At 42.1% G+C, this 14946-nt stretch overlaps 1 protein-coding gene across 1 annotated transcript in view; it reads right to left on the reverse strand.

Moving 5' to 3' along the window:
• Positions 1-3216: 3216 nt before the first annotated feature.
• Positions 3217-14946, reverse strand: part of LOC140338900 (uncharacterized) — a 48805-nt gene continuing 37075 nt past the window's right edge. The window contains exons 9-16 of the mRNA XM_072423218.1: positions 8130-8429; positions 7814-7972; positions 7615-7738; positions 6531-6635; positions 6333-6430; positions 5400-5520; positions 5151-5255; positions 3217-4762 (exon numbers count right to left, since the gene is read on the reverse strand). Coding sequence (XP_072279319.1) covers positions 3924-4762; positions 5151-5255; positions 5400-5520; positions 6333-6430; positions 6531-6635; positions 7615-7738; positions 7814-7972; positions 8130-8429 — 1851 coding nt within the window. The 3' untranslated portion in view covers positions 3217-3923. The remainder of the gene's footprint in view (positions 4763-5150; positions 5256-5399; positions 5521-6332; positions 6431-6530; positions 6636-7614; positions 7739-7813; positions 7973-8129; positions 8430-14946) is intronic.

Consider the following 14946-nt stretch of genomic DNA (forward strand, 5'->3'; position numbering starts at 1 on the left):
ACAATGATACAGTCACAATCCAGACACATTCCATAATAATGTCCCACAATTTCTGGTACACAACTCACCTCTCTCGTCAGCAGCTCAATGATCTTCTGGTTGACCTCTAGAATTTTTTGAATGTTGTGTCTCTCAGGTTTCAGTGAGTTGCAAGATGGCACTGTGATAGTCAGATGATCACAAGATTTCCCAAATCTCTATTTTAAAATGTTAGTAATATCACGTTAGAATTCCAAAATTGTCCTCTTCTCTCTTGTTCACAGAGATAAGAATATTATCATGTGATGTGATAAGAATGATGTTATTTTCCTCACCTCTCCGGTCAGCAGGTAAATGATCTTTAGGGCGAGGTCTAATATTTTTACGTGATTCTGCTCCTTCTCCGTCATTATTTACGCAATCAAGTAATCTATGAGGATTCACCGTAGACAGATAACAAAGAACAATATGATATGTATTGGTTGTACAATAATAAGCTGTAGATATGGAGGGGGGGGGGGGTTAATATGAGAGACGCTATGTATTTAGGAACTACAGCAACCAGGGGGTACACATTTAGCGTGGATCAAATATTGCTATATTTCTTTGGCCCCAGGAGTCTCCTATCATTTGGAGTCATGATGGTGAAGGAACTGTGAGGTCATTGTAAAGGTATAGAATGCTCTGACTCAAGGTGGAGGGACATCAGGAGGAGAAGTTGGAAAATCAGCATAGGGTCAGTGTGATGTCAAGGAACATGATATAGCTTACTGCTTTGTGAAGCCCCGTAGACTTCTTCTGTCATTTCCCTACTTACAGGGCCAGAACATTTTCACCAATGACCTTCTACACTTAGCAGTCTATACTTATGACTAAAGAGAGTGGAAAGTTTTATACAAATCTTTATTTTATACGTTTTTATAATAAACCCCCTGGCGGTGCATTTAAAAATCTTCTAATTTTAAATTTCTAGCCCGGTCCCACTTACCTGTCTGCATGGTCCCACCCTCCAGGAACGCACTTGCGAGCAGATGCCCGATCGTCAACTGCTTCCCTTGGCCTCATGCCCCAACGTTCACACACTGTGGACGCAGAGTCCAGCGGTGTCCTCTACGATGTCAGCGATGTCAGCGTCTTCTTCTCCTGCCGTCAGGCATCTGTGCAAGCTGGCTATGCCCACCCGGCATCGGCAGGAGAAGAGGACGTCGACATCATTGAAGGACACCGCGGACATCGTTGGAACTGGGAACAAGGTAGGAGTTTTAACCTCCCTGGAAATTCCACCCTGAGTGTGGCTCAGGGTTACCGCTTTTTGTATAGATTATGCTCCCAGAGCCACACTCAGGAACACCGCTAGGGAGGTAAATATTATTACACAATAAAACATAATTTATTGTATATATATAAATATATATCTTATGTATGTAGAAATGTAGACTTGTGTGAGTTGACAGTAAATCAAATTTTCATTCTGCAAATGGAAACATTCTATTCTATAATGCTAACATCAACAGCATTAGTTCTTCATATGAGCAAAGTACTTTTTATAATTTATGTAAAGACCCCCGATATTTTTATCTCATCCTGAACCTCCTTTCTATAGATAGCATAAAGTTTTCAAAGTTTTCCTGTGCTCGTTCCCTTAGAACAAGTGACAGCAACATATTGTGGGGCTTAGGGGAATAGATATGACAGTCTTACAAAATAGATTCATGTCAAATCACCCTATAAACTCAGGATATACACAATTATAATCATTGTATATCAGGTATTCTGCCATTGGAAGCAAATGTTTTAGAGACTTCCAAGTAAAATTCCTACCTGGAAAGTAAAAACTACTTGAAAAATGAGCACCCTTTTGCCAGCCAGTATTTTGCTGGACAGTTTACAAGCTGCCATTCAACTTAAGCTACTCATAATATTCACAGCAATTACGTGATGAATTGTACCCAGTGAAGGCTCACAATGGTTCCTTTATGTATATGAGCCACTTGAGAAAGTGGTCCCTGCACACTGGGTCAAGAGAAAACCAGGCCCAAGCTCTCCCACTCTTCTGTTAGCTACGTCATCCTGCTGGAAAGATCAGACCCATTCAGCTGTCAAGCTCTCATTAAGCTGGCTTACCTAGCTTTTAAGCCTTGGCCAAAAAAGCCCATTCAACTCTAAGGACCAGTAACAGCTAGCCCTTTAATTTGTGAAGCCACGGCCCAAAGCCAACTAAACTGTCAAGCCCAGGCCCAGCTAACTTACTAATCAAGCCCAAGTAATGTGACGAGAGTAGATAAAAAATACCATCCACAGAATGAAGTTCCATTTATTGGCCATTATACTCCTTATTTTTATTATGTAGTAGATTACATTAAATGACCCTTCATCTTTTCCAGTCCTCCACTTCCCAGTTCCACATTAAACCATTCAAAAGCATTCAATGACTGGACCTGCCTAATTAAAGGCTACAGCAAAGTATAACTGCCTAGGAAGGGGAAAATTGCTACCACCCTCATAATGGGCACAGCAAGTTTACAGACCCGGGAACTCAGTACAGATTGGGAAACTCATCTAATGGAAACAGCAGGTGTGCAGATCGGGAAAGCCAGCACAGGGAAAGGTAAAAAAACACTCATCAGATGTGCAGATCTGGGTACCTAATGCAAAGATCTCAACAACAAAGTCTCAAAATGATTGAAGGGCCTGTCAGGGGGTAATTCCTCCCGCAGCCACCAACACAGCAAGATTTAAAGGAAATCTGGATTATGAGAAACTTTGACATCATCTGTGCTGGCCGTTTTCTAGTAAGTAAGTCATCTGTATGTCACCTGGAACAAGCATGCTATCAATGAAGACAGGCATACAAGTATTGAATCCAGAGGAAGGAGAAAATAGGGAATATTCAGTTCTAAATATAACCCACCTAAATATATAGATTGTAGTCAAATGTATGAGGCCCTCGGTATATTTGCTTTAATCTGGCAAACTGCGAAAGTGCAGCAAATTATTTAGAGCCTACCTTCTTTCTTGGCTGGGGACTATCCAGGATCATTCAAAGCTTTCCTCTCCAGCATGATAGCCCACCACTTTCATTTATTGGATTTTAGTCCTTTCAGTCTCTCATGCGGGCATTACCTAGGGTAGTCCACTGTTTTCCCTAAAGCTATGTGCTGACCCCATCACCAACCATGACCATCATTGCACAAAGAGACACAAAGACCCAGGGATGATAACACTGGGTATAAAATAATGTGTGATGAAAACAGAAAGGTTTTATTTAACATTTTAATTAGAAGAAGATGAAGGGAGAGGGGATTAACCTTCAACTTTAATATGAATCCATATAGACAGAAACTTGCATTTGTCTGAAATATAGTACTGATATTTTTACAATCCCTTGGTATATTTACAATCTTGTCTAGTGATCTTCTATCCGGGACCATGGAATAAACCATACACAGGAATGGTTCTTGAAGGTGAATCAACTTTATCGATATGTCTGACCATGCTCAGTCAGCTCTGGGAAGCTACACTTGTCTAAAACAAAGACAAACAAGGCATAACAGCGATAGCCTTTCAATATTGTTTTTTGTATTCTACGCTCACTACTTATTCTTCAGTTTCTTTTCCCTTTTTCATTGAAATCACCTAGAAAAAGGTTGCCCAACCCTGAAGAAACAATTAAACTAGAAGGAAAACATATACCTGCCCTCAGTTGGATACAACTTCATAAACAGACCAACTAATCCCAAACTGTAAAACCAGAAAAATAGTCATAGCCATAAGGCTAATGTTCGTGTCCACAAATTCACAAATTGAAGCACCATGATCGTGGAAAAAGAAAAAACAGCTATGTGCCAGTAAGTTTGATCATCTGCTGTTTCGTGACATGGAAGCCATCTGTCCCCTGTGGAGATGTGCTAAAAAAAAGACATCTTCCCTAAGAACCAACTGACTCATTCAGAAAATGCTTGTGGGTTACCACTGGCATGGAGTTGTTGATGTCTATCCAAGTTCAATTGGTTGCTAAAGCCACTCCCGCATACGGGACATACATATGGATGGATACTGGAGTGGATCATTCGATGTCTCAGCAGTTGAGATCTTTCAGTAAAACATTTGCCACATTCAAGACACGAATGCGGCTTTTCCCCAGTATGTGTCCTCTGATGTACAATAAGATGGGCTTTACCGGTAAAACACTTTCCACATTCTGTACATGAATACGGCTTTAGCCCCGTGTGAGCCCTCTGGTGAACAATGAGAAAAGCTCTCTGGCTAAAAGATTTCCCGCACTCTGAACATGAATATGGCTTCACCCCCGTGTGGGTCCTCTGGTGTATATTGAGATGGTCCCTCCGGGTAAAACGTTTACCACATTCAGAGCATGAAAATGGCCTTTCCCCGGTGTGGGTTCTCTGATGTAAAGTAAGTTTGGTTTTTTTAGAAAAACATTTCCCACATTCTGAACATGAATATGGCTTCTCCCCTGTATGAATTCTTTGATGTTCAACAAGACTGCCTTTCCAGCTAAAACATTTGCCGCATATGGAACACATGAAGGCTGTGCCTGCTCTTTGATCTGGATGATGGGTTATGGGAGCTGAGTGACTGGATAAGCTTTCCCTGTGAGTTGTGGGATGCGGTAATAGGTCTGCGCTGAAAATAACTGGATGGAGGTTTTCCGTAGCAGGGTTTTTTCCCAAAGCCTCTGTTGTGATGTCATCATCATTTATTTCAACTTGTGGAAACATAATATGGCGGTTCCTTGGGTTATAACCACTGCTTCCACCATCTGTGGGAAACAGGATAAAGAGTAAGGAAGAGTTCAAATGACAATAAACACAAACAATCTAGTATGATGAGTATATAGAAGGCAATAATATGGTAGGACAATATTTTCCTATGCCGTTCAAATACAAATCTCCTATTTGCTTGAACCCCTCTTTGTGTGGGAAAATATGTGAATATTTAGGAAATGAAGCCATAAAGCTCTGAAGCTCATGACATTTTACAGATCTTAGCTGACTGAACACCAATTAGGCACACATCTGGGTTCACTAGAAGAAACTGGACATACTATGGTGGAAACCCAAGAAGGCAGAAGACCTTACCAGACATCGAAAATTATTTCTCCTAGATGCTGGACCATTTTTGTTCAATATGTTATGTTTATGTCTCACCTGTGCTAATATTTAAAGGTATTTCATCCTCTTCAATCTTCACACATATCACTTCCTCCTCCTCTTCACTGACATCTATATGAATCGCTCCAGTGTCTTTAGCATCTGTAAAGATGAGAGTGAAAACCCTTGTATTGATTTGTATAAAAGACCCCTGAGTGTGTCAGGTTTATTAATTTCAGGAAATGGTAATTTTGAAGTACATAGTACTACTGAAAATTTATTTTATTAAACAGGTTTTTTACTTACCTGTACTGATCCCTGGAGAAATGCCCACCTCCTTACATGACTCATCATCCCTCAAATATGAAACTTCGTCTTTTGCATTAGCTTCTTCTCTACCGTTAATCTGGTGTGACTCTAGTGAGACCTACACAGGAATAAAAAAAAAAACATTCCTTTTTTCTTATTGTTCTCCTATTATCATCAATCAGAATTACTTCTTTAATAATCACAGAGATATATTGTCAGTACATACCTGCTGCCAAGCCTGGACAGGATACATTTACCCTTCTGCACATAACTGGGGTTAAACAGTACCATCATTTTTCTACCAGGGTTCTCATGATCACCCACAACTACTATGATCACTATGATCACCTAATTCTGCACCCTCTAACTGACCACTGGCAAAGATAAAGCTGTCCTTGACCCATGGGCAAGAGGGTCAAGGACAGCTTTATCTTTGCCAGTGGTCAGTTAGAGGGTGCTTTTAGCATAGCATTTAGTTCCTGAACTGCTATGCTGCTGTTGTTAATCAGTTGTCAACCCCTCTTTCATTTGACATTCACTTGCCAGCTGCTTGGATCAACCCTTGCCTGACCAGTCAACCTTAAGTTCTTTTAACCCTTGTGTAACCTTTAGCACTATTCCTTTCTTTCATTTTGAACCCATAGTTTTGAGGGACGTTTGGATTCTGACACAGCCTCCCAAGCAGGGGCTCAGTTATAGGCGATGTGTGCAGTACTGATCACTGCATTGATGGACATGGACATTCGACCAATTCCTCACATAAAGAGACCCTTTATTAGGAAAATAGAAAGTAGAAAGACACCAAGCTCTAGTAGACTGGCCTGTTCCGAGCATAATACAAAATCCCTGAAATAAATCCAGGAAATACAGGGTGAAAAGGGGTCCATGAAAGAGGTATAAACTTTACCAGTTCACTTTGGACTTCTCTACCTGATAATGGTGAGGGATCTGATGATGTTCCTGAGTGGACTCCTGAGAGTATAGAGGACGTGGACATCTCTCTGAAGTATTCCTGTGACTGGATCCATCTGTAGAATATATACACTGACTGCATACATTGTTTCTTTTGTCTTCATATCAGAGGATATGTTGAGGTGCAACAAGTTATCTAATTGTTAACATTTTTACCTTGCTGTGTTGAGGTCCAAAGTCCCATCACAGACATTTCCTGCATGAAGTTTGCCTGTTCTCCCCATGTTTGTGAATGTTTCTTCCAGGCAGTCTGGTTACCTCCTACAAGCCAAAGATAAGCTTATTAGGCAGCTTTAGGGGAAGATTAATTTCCTGAAATCACCTGAAATTGTTTATTGGCACCCACAGAATTATGTCAATGAAGATGGTGGGAAAATAGTCTGTATGCTTGTTCAGCAAATGGATTGGTATAAATTGTTCTGAATTGTCTGGAAAGCACTGGGTTAGTGTTAGCACCATAAATATAGGAAATAAAATCTAGATTATTAATAACCAGGATAGGGATTGCAAATGACCGACTAATACAGACAGTGATATAAGAGGAGAGGATCCTGCCCCGAAGAGCTTACAATCTAGAAGGTGGGGGAATTTCACACACAATAGGATGGGAGATATGTAGTGGTGGGAAGTAGTAATTGTTTCAAAAGACAGAAGAAGATGGGTAGGCAAATTTGTAAAAATGGGTTTTGAGCGCTCTTTTAAATGAGCAGAAAGTAGGAGCAAGCCGAATAGGACGAGGAAGACCATTCCAGGGAGTCGGGGCAACTCTAGAAAAGTCTTGTAACCGTGCGCGTGATGAGGTTATGAGTGAGGAAGTCATTAGTAGATCATTGGAGGAGCGGAGAGAGCGGCAGGGGGAGTATTTTTTTTTACCAGGTCAGAAATGTAAGTGGGACAATAACTGTGGAGGGATTTGAAGGCAAAGCACAGGAGCTTGAATTTGATTCTAAGGTGAAATGGAAGCCAATGAAGAGAACTACAAAGAGATGCAGCGGAAGAGGAGCGGAGGTAAGATTGGATGAGTCTGGCTGTAGCATTCATGATAGATTGTAGAGGATAGAGTTGGGTTAGTGGAATACCAGACAGAAGGACGTTACAGTAGTCCAGACGAGAGATGATAAGAGCATGTACAAGGAGTTTGGTGGTCTCAGGGGACAGGTGAGGGCGGATTTTGGAGATGTTGCGTAGGTATAGATAGACCCCCCTCTGCCCTTACCAAAATAAGAAAGCTTCCACTTACTTGCTGATGTGAGGGTCTGGTGGTTCGCCACCATAGTGTCCTTGTAGAGGTCCTTGTGTCCTTCGTAATACTCCCACTCCTCAACGGACAGAGGCATGGCACCATCCTGACACCTTATAGGAACCTGACACACACAATAATACAGTCACCATCCAGACACATTCCATAATAATGTCCCTGAATTCCCGGCATCACTCACCTCTCCCGTCAGCAGCTCAATGATCTTCTGGGTGACTTCTTCAATCTTTTTGTTATTCTTTTTTTTAAGCGAGTGAGACGGAGGTTGTATACCGGTGCTTTGGGTCTTCTTCGTGTTGTTTGCCACCAAACCATCCGACAACTTAAAAGCTATATAATTCTATATTTAAAGCAAAAACACCACATTATGACACCATGAATATTAATGGTGCATTACAAGGGAAACTGTTACAATATCTAACAGCCTATTCGTCAGTTCTGTTTTTTTTTTTAAGAGATAAGAGTGATGTCATGTGACCTCCCAGAATCCTCCTCACCTCTCCAGTCAGTAAGTAGATGATCTCCATGGTGAGGTTTAACATCCTCTCAGTAATATTCTTTTCCTTTTCCATGTTATGTGTTCTACCATAAATCAAACCGTGTTTTCTGTCCCATGAAAATAAATATGCAATTAGCACATATAAATATTTCTGCAAATATAAAGGAAAGCAGCACAGGTCTATTTCTAAATAATTAAAGGGTTTCAGCCGAGAAAGATTGTACCAGCTTAAGTGCTGATGATCATAAATCCCCCTGTAAAAATAATAATCTCTGTAGAGACCCCAATACAACAGAGACTAAATTTCCCCTGTGCAGAGCCTGCTGACCCCTGATTGTGTGCTGTAAAGGGGACACGTCACCTGACCCAAAGGATCACATGACCCCCCCCTCTCCACCCACCCCAGAGAGTGCTGGGACCCCCTCCTCTCATATAAAGAAGCCATTGTTCCCTCCTCCCCCTTGCTGAGCACACTGAAATTTGCAAGTGTCTCAAACTGAAAAAAAAAATACATTGCTAAAAGCAAATCCTGTTATGCTACAACAAAATGGCCTCCAACCCTTCTGCAAAGGAGACACTTTCTGCCCCACATGGCAGACATCTAAAATATTTACACACATTGCTCAGTTTTTATACACAATTACCTCACAGCTCCTTTTCAATCCAAATATTATAATATAGATTTACAAAACTAAATTTATTAAAAGCATTTTTTCCTTCACACCTTTGAGCAGTGATGGCTATTTGACTTTCTCCCTTTGTTATGTTTCATAGTTGTTGTCTAGGAACCAAAGTGACTGTACTGTGTGGACTGAGGAGGAAGTTGAATGGTGCACATTGGGGAAATGGGCCAGGCTGGGATGAAGTGACGGGTGTATGAGGAAAGGGAAAGCTGTGCTGCTGTGGGATCTGTAGGGATTGCAGTGGGCCGGGTGACCCACAAGACTGCACAATGGTCTACTGTTAGGGTAATAACAGCCATCATCCATTTTTCTAGGTGTCTGTTCCCCTTTTCTAGTCAGTGCCCTAGATTTGAGGGCTGCCTACAAGTCAGACATCTTTGCCGCAGTTAAAGAGGAAAGTGGTTCTGTCAGTGTGTTAAGTGACCATGTCAGTATACACTACTTTGCTCTGGGATCTCTGAGGCACATCAATGAAGGGAAGACTGGTATAAACCAGCCAGTTCTAATAACACTGAGGTTGTAGAACTCCAGTATAACCACTGCTGTTAGTCATTTCATGTAAGTGACATCGCTTTTTGCGCAGTGTAATTCCTATCCTCGGGGTACTCAGAAGGGCCGGTTCAGGTAGTTGTAGGGTGACTTCAAGAAATGGGGCTTCTATTGAAGATGCATAATTAATATTAGTATTATGAAAAAAAAGGGATTTATATAGCGCCAACATATTGCGTAGCGCTGTACATTAAATAGGGGGTGCAAATGAGACAGTGACACAGGAGGAGAGGACCCTGCCCCGAAGAGCTTACATTCTAGGCGATGGGGGAAGTAACACACACTAGGAGGAGAGATATGTAGTGGTGGGAGGTTGAGGGTTTTAAAAGACAGACGTGTAGGCAAGTTTGAAAAAAAAATTGTTTTGGGTGCTCTTTTAAATGAGCAGAAAGTATTTTATTTTTACCAGGTCAGAAAGGTAAGTGGAACAAGAGCTGTGAAGAGATTTTAGAAGGCAATCCACAGGAGCTTGAATTTGATTCTAAAATTAAATGGAAGCCAATGAAGAGAACTACAAAGACAGGCAGCAAAAGAGGAGTGGTGGCAAGGATGGATGAGTCTGGCTGCAGCATTCATAATAGATTGTAGAGGAGAGAGTCGAGTTAGTGAAATACCAGAGAGGAGGATGTAATGGTAGTCTAGACAAGAGATAAGGGTGAGTACAAGGAGTTTGGTGGTCTCTGGGGACAGGTAGGATTTTGGAGATGCTGTGCAGGTTATCTTATCCATGACTGAGGGAGACAAGTCAGGAGTGGACAGGTAGATTTTAGTGTCATCAGCAAACAGATGGTACTGTAAACCAAGGAGGATGTGAAATTACTGGGTGAGGAGGTGTACAGAGAAAAGAGAACCTGTCCAAGGACAGACCCTTGGGGAACACCAACAGATAGGATGGTTGGCGAGGAGGCATTACCATTGAAAGGAACTTTTAGGTAGAAAGCAAAACAAAAAAGAACAGTGTCACGGATACCAATGGAGTTCAAGGTGTAGATTATAAGGGGGCAAAAGCAGAGGAAAGATCGAGGAGAAGGTGGAAGGAAAAGTTGCCTTGGGACTTAGCTCTATGGATGTCATTGGCCACTTTAGTGAAAGCTGTTTCTGTGAAATGGGGAGCTCAAGACCCAGACTGGAGTGGGTCAAGGAGAGAGTTGGTGTTCAGGTAATCGGTGAGTCTTTTATAGACAAGGCGCTCAAGAAATTTAGAAACATATGGGAGATTGGACGGTAGCTAGAAGGTAGGGAGGGGTCTAGTGAGGGTTTCTTCAGGATAGGGAGAATAATGGCATGTTTGAAAATGGAGGAGTAGATACCAGTAGAAAGGGAGAGGTTGATTAGTTTGGTTAGGGCGGGGGCCAGGGAGGAGGAATGGGCACAGAACAGATCAGAGGGAATTGGGACAAGCTGAAAGGTAGTAGATAGAGATGATGAGAGAAGAGAGGAGACTTCGTCCCGGGTAAGAGGGCTAAGGGAGGTTAGTGATGATTTACAGGTGGAAGGGGTGAATATGGTTGGAATGGCACGGTGAGACATCATGTCTAATTTTGGCTTTAAAGTAGGTAGCTATGGGCAGAGCAGATGTAGGGTTTAGTTGGGAGTGAATTGTTAAGAAGAGGCTGCGTGGGTTGGAAGCTGAAAGTGGGTAGGAAATGACCGCGGAGAAAGAATTTTGCTTGGCGATAGTGAATTTAGTGTTAAAGTGTTGTAGTTCCTGTAGTCAATGCTGAGGACAGATTGCCTCCACTCAGCTGCTCGAACAGTCTTTTGTAGATGTTTGGTATGATTGTTGTGCCAGGGTCAGGGGTTAGCAGGACAGGGGTAGCAAAAGGCGGCAGGGGCACCTTTATCTAGAGTCAAAGAAAGTAGGGTGGTTGAACTGAGTGGCAGCTTTATCTGGAGATGCGATTTTAGAGAGAGTTAGGGACATAAGGCAGTTTGAGAATAGGTTGTGGTCAAAGTTACATATATCTTTCTGCCATTGACCAAGTTTGTGATGTGGTAAAGGGGGCAAGATTTAAATTAAAGGTGGGAGGTTGTGATCAGAAAGGGGATATGGCGAGTTGTCAAGTGAGTGTGACAAACGCCATCTCAGCCCGCACCCCTGCGCATAGACTTTCCAGCACGCTCAGCAACAGTCCACGCACTGGCAAGCCAAAGAGGGGTTTGTCACAGGGCAAGGTTAACCACTCCTGTTAACCCTTGCCAAACACACCATCACAGGTCGACTGCCACCACGTGCTTAGATGGAAGGGCGCACCGTTACCCTTGACAACAGCAGTTGTGCTTCTGCTTCTGTAGGGTCATCCGCTGCCACTCCAGACAGGGATGTCTCAGAAATCACAGTATTAAAGTAGCGCTTTAGGTTTGCAAGTTACACTATTTCTATTTAAAGCATTGAGATTCAGCTTACACTTTTTATAGGGTTTTATAAGTAAAAGCATACAAAAACAAATACAGAAAAATAAACACTAATTTAGGAATAATGACAGAAAACTAGCAGAACTATAGCAACAGCATAAAATAGAAAGAGAAAATTGTGAAGTTATACTTAGGTAGAGTTGGTTTTCCTGGTCCAGGTTGGGGTGTAAAGTCTAAGTTATTAGTCAGAGTCACTGGGCTCCCTGCAGTGCTCAATGTGTCAGTGCTGTTGTCCTTGGCGACATAATGGTATCAGTGAGAGCTCCTACTGCTGGGCTTACATGGCTTTTTATATCCCAACAACAGAGATGGGACTAATAGCAATATCCAATGATAGCAGGGTGGGGGTTGTCGGAGGGGCTGTGACCACATGGGACTTCTAGTTCTCCAGAGCAGGCTAAATATGGTTTCCAGGCTTCCCTGCTGCCTAGGAAACCAGTTCTTGGTCTTAAATTGCTCACCATAATGATGCAGCTACAAATCCATCATTGATTACTTTATACAGAATGGAATATTGGAAATATAAAGATTAGGAAAAAAATGTGTTTCAGAATACATATCAGAGACGCCTTATCTGAGGTTTTTGACGCCTGGGACACAAGACTTTTTACACAATCACTTCATGTAGGGGCTCAAAAATAATTGGAAAATTGAATTAAAGGCTATTTCATGGGCTGCTCTGGGCAATGCCTTACTTATGTTATTATGAATTAGGTCTAGAGTTGATTTGAGGGGGAGTGCTTGTATGTGGGAGATTTTGCTGTGAACAGACAACATGCGGTCAAAGAAGCTCTCTATGCAGGTGAAACAAGCCATCCTTAAGCTGAAAAAACCCATTTGAGAAATTGCTACAATATTAGGAGTGGCAAAATCTACAGTTTGGTACATCATGAGAAAGAAACAAAGCACTGGTGAACTCAGCAACGCCAAAAGACCTGGACGTCCACAGAAGACAACAGTGGTGGATGATTGTAGAATCATTTCCATGGTGAAAAGAAACCCCTTCACAACAGCCAACCAAGTGAACAACGCTCTCCAGGAAGTAGGCGTATCGATATCCAAGTCTACCATAAAGAGAAGTCTGCATGAAAGTAAATACAGAGGGTGCACTGCAAGGTGCAAGCCACTCATAAGCCACAAGAATAGAAAGGCTAGATTGGACTTTGCTCAAAAACATCTAAAAAAGCCAGCACAGTTCTGGAAAAACATTCTTTGGACAGATGAAACCAAGATCAACCTTTACCAGAATGATGACAAGAAAAAAGTATGAAGAAGGCGTGGAACAGCTCATGATCCAGAGCATAGCACATCATCTGTAAAACATGGCGGAGGCAGTGTGATGGCTTGGGCGTGCATGGCTGCCATGGCACTGAGACTCTAGTGTTTATCGATGATGTGACACAGGACAGAAGCAGCCAAATGAATTCTGAGGTGTTCAGAGACATACTGTCTGCTCAAAACCAGCTAAATGCAGTCAAATTGACTGGGAGGTGTTTCACAATACAGATGGAAATGACCCAAAACATACAGCCAAAGCAACCCAGAAGTTTATTAAAGCAAAGAAGTGGAGTATTCTTGAATGGTCAAGTCAGCCACTTGATCTGAACCCAAGTGACCATGCATTTAACTTGTTGAAGACAAAACTTTGGACAGAACAGCCTACAAACAAACAGCAACTAAAAGACGCTGCAGTAAAGGCCTGGCACAGCATTAAAAAAAGGGGAAAAACCCAGCATCTTGTGATGTCCATGAGTTCAAGACTGCAGGCTGTCATTGCCAGCAAAGGGTTTTCAACCAAGTATTAGAAATGAACATTTTATTTTCAGCTTTTTATTTTGTCCAATTACTTTTGAGCACCGGAAGTGAAGTGCTTGTGTTAAAAAAAAGGCTTTAGTTCTTCACATTTTTATGCAATCTTTGTTCAACCCACTGAAAGAATGTGTAAGAGCCAAGAGGTAAAGTTATCCCAAAAAAGTCTGCATAATAGTACCTCTATTCGCATGGATGGAAGTAATGTTTAGTAGATAAGGTAGCTCCTGTGCTGCTTTCAAATCCCTCCACAATTCTTTTACCACTTACCTTTCTGACCTGATTGAAAAATACACCCTAGCCACTCTCTTCGCTCTTCCAATGACCCACGTATGACTTCCTCTCTCATTACCACATAACATGCATGGCTCCAAGACTTTTCTAGAGCTGCCCCAACTCTCTGGAATGGTCTTCCATACTCTATTCGGCTTGCTTGACCCATCTTTTCAAACTTGCCTACCTGTCTTCTTCTGTCTCTTAAACCCCTATTACTTACCCACCACCTTACTTCCTTTTGGGCACCAGCATCTTCACCTGGTCCTCTTCTGGGTTTAGGCCTTCTTCGGCCATCTTGATTGGCCAGGCCAAAATGACATATGCACATTGGAGTTAATTCCTGGAAACTAGGCATGCCATGAATGTACACAGAACTGCAGAGGCACAGCTCAGTAACCTCAGTGAGGATGAGTTTCCATTTGAAATGTCTTTATGCCCTTAAACAAAGGACAAAGAGGGGGACATCACATGCTGCCATTGATTTAAAGACCGAGATTCTAATCGTCACTGTCACTATAAGGTCCCTGCACCTCACCAGTGTTGTTATTTTAACACAGACAAAGGTAGTATTATGTCCCCTTTTCTCGGCTTTGGGAATATATCTGAACAGATCTACACAGACTGATTCTGCATCATGTATTAGTGTTCAAGACACATTTCCAAGATATTGTAAATCTTCAGGAATATCTAATGTGGTAATAAAATTCAGGTGTGCTTTCTAAGGGTATGTAGCAATGACCACCCTACGTATAACAATTACTATCCTGGTACATAAACAGTATAATAAACAAAAATACAAATGATTGTATTAAATAACCCCTTTTGACTACAAAACATTGTAGAACTTTTAACCTCCTTGCAGTTAAGCCCGACCTTCGCTCGGGCAAAAAAAAATTGCAAGGATGGTTAAGCCCGAGATTTTTCACATGCTTACTTACCTGGTCCCCCTGTGCTCATCCAGCGTCGTCCTCCATCAATCATCATCCGCCGATCTCTCCAGCGTCGGGTGCCTTCGTCGGGTGCCAGCGGGAGGCCGGCCGGCATCTTGTGTTCTGCCGGCCGGCATCTTGTGTTCCGCCGGCT

The sequence above is a fragment of the Pyxicephalus adspersus genome, chromosome 10 (genome assembly GCF_032062135.1).
Source record: "Pyxicephalus adspersus chromosome 10, UCB_Pads_2.0, whole genome shotgun sequence".
In the NCBI taxonomy this organism is placed as follows: domain Eukaryota; kingdom Metazoa; phylum Chordata; class Amphibia; order Anura; family Pyxicephalidae; genus Pyxicephalus; species Pyxicephalus adspersus.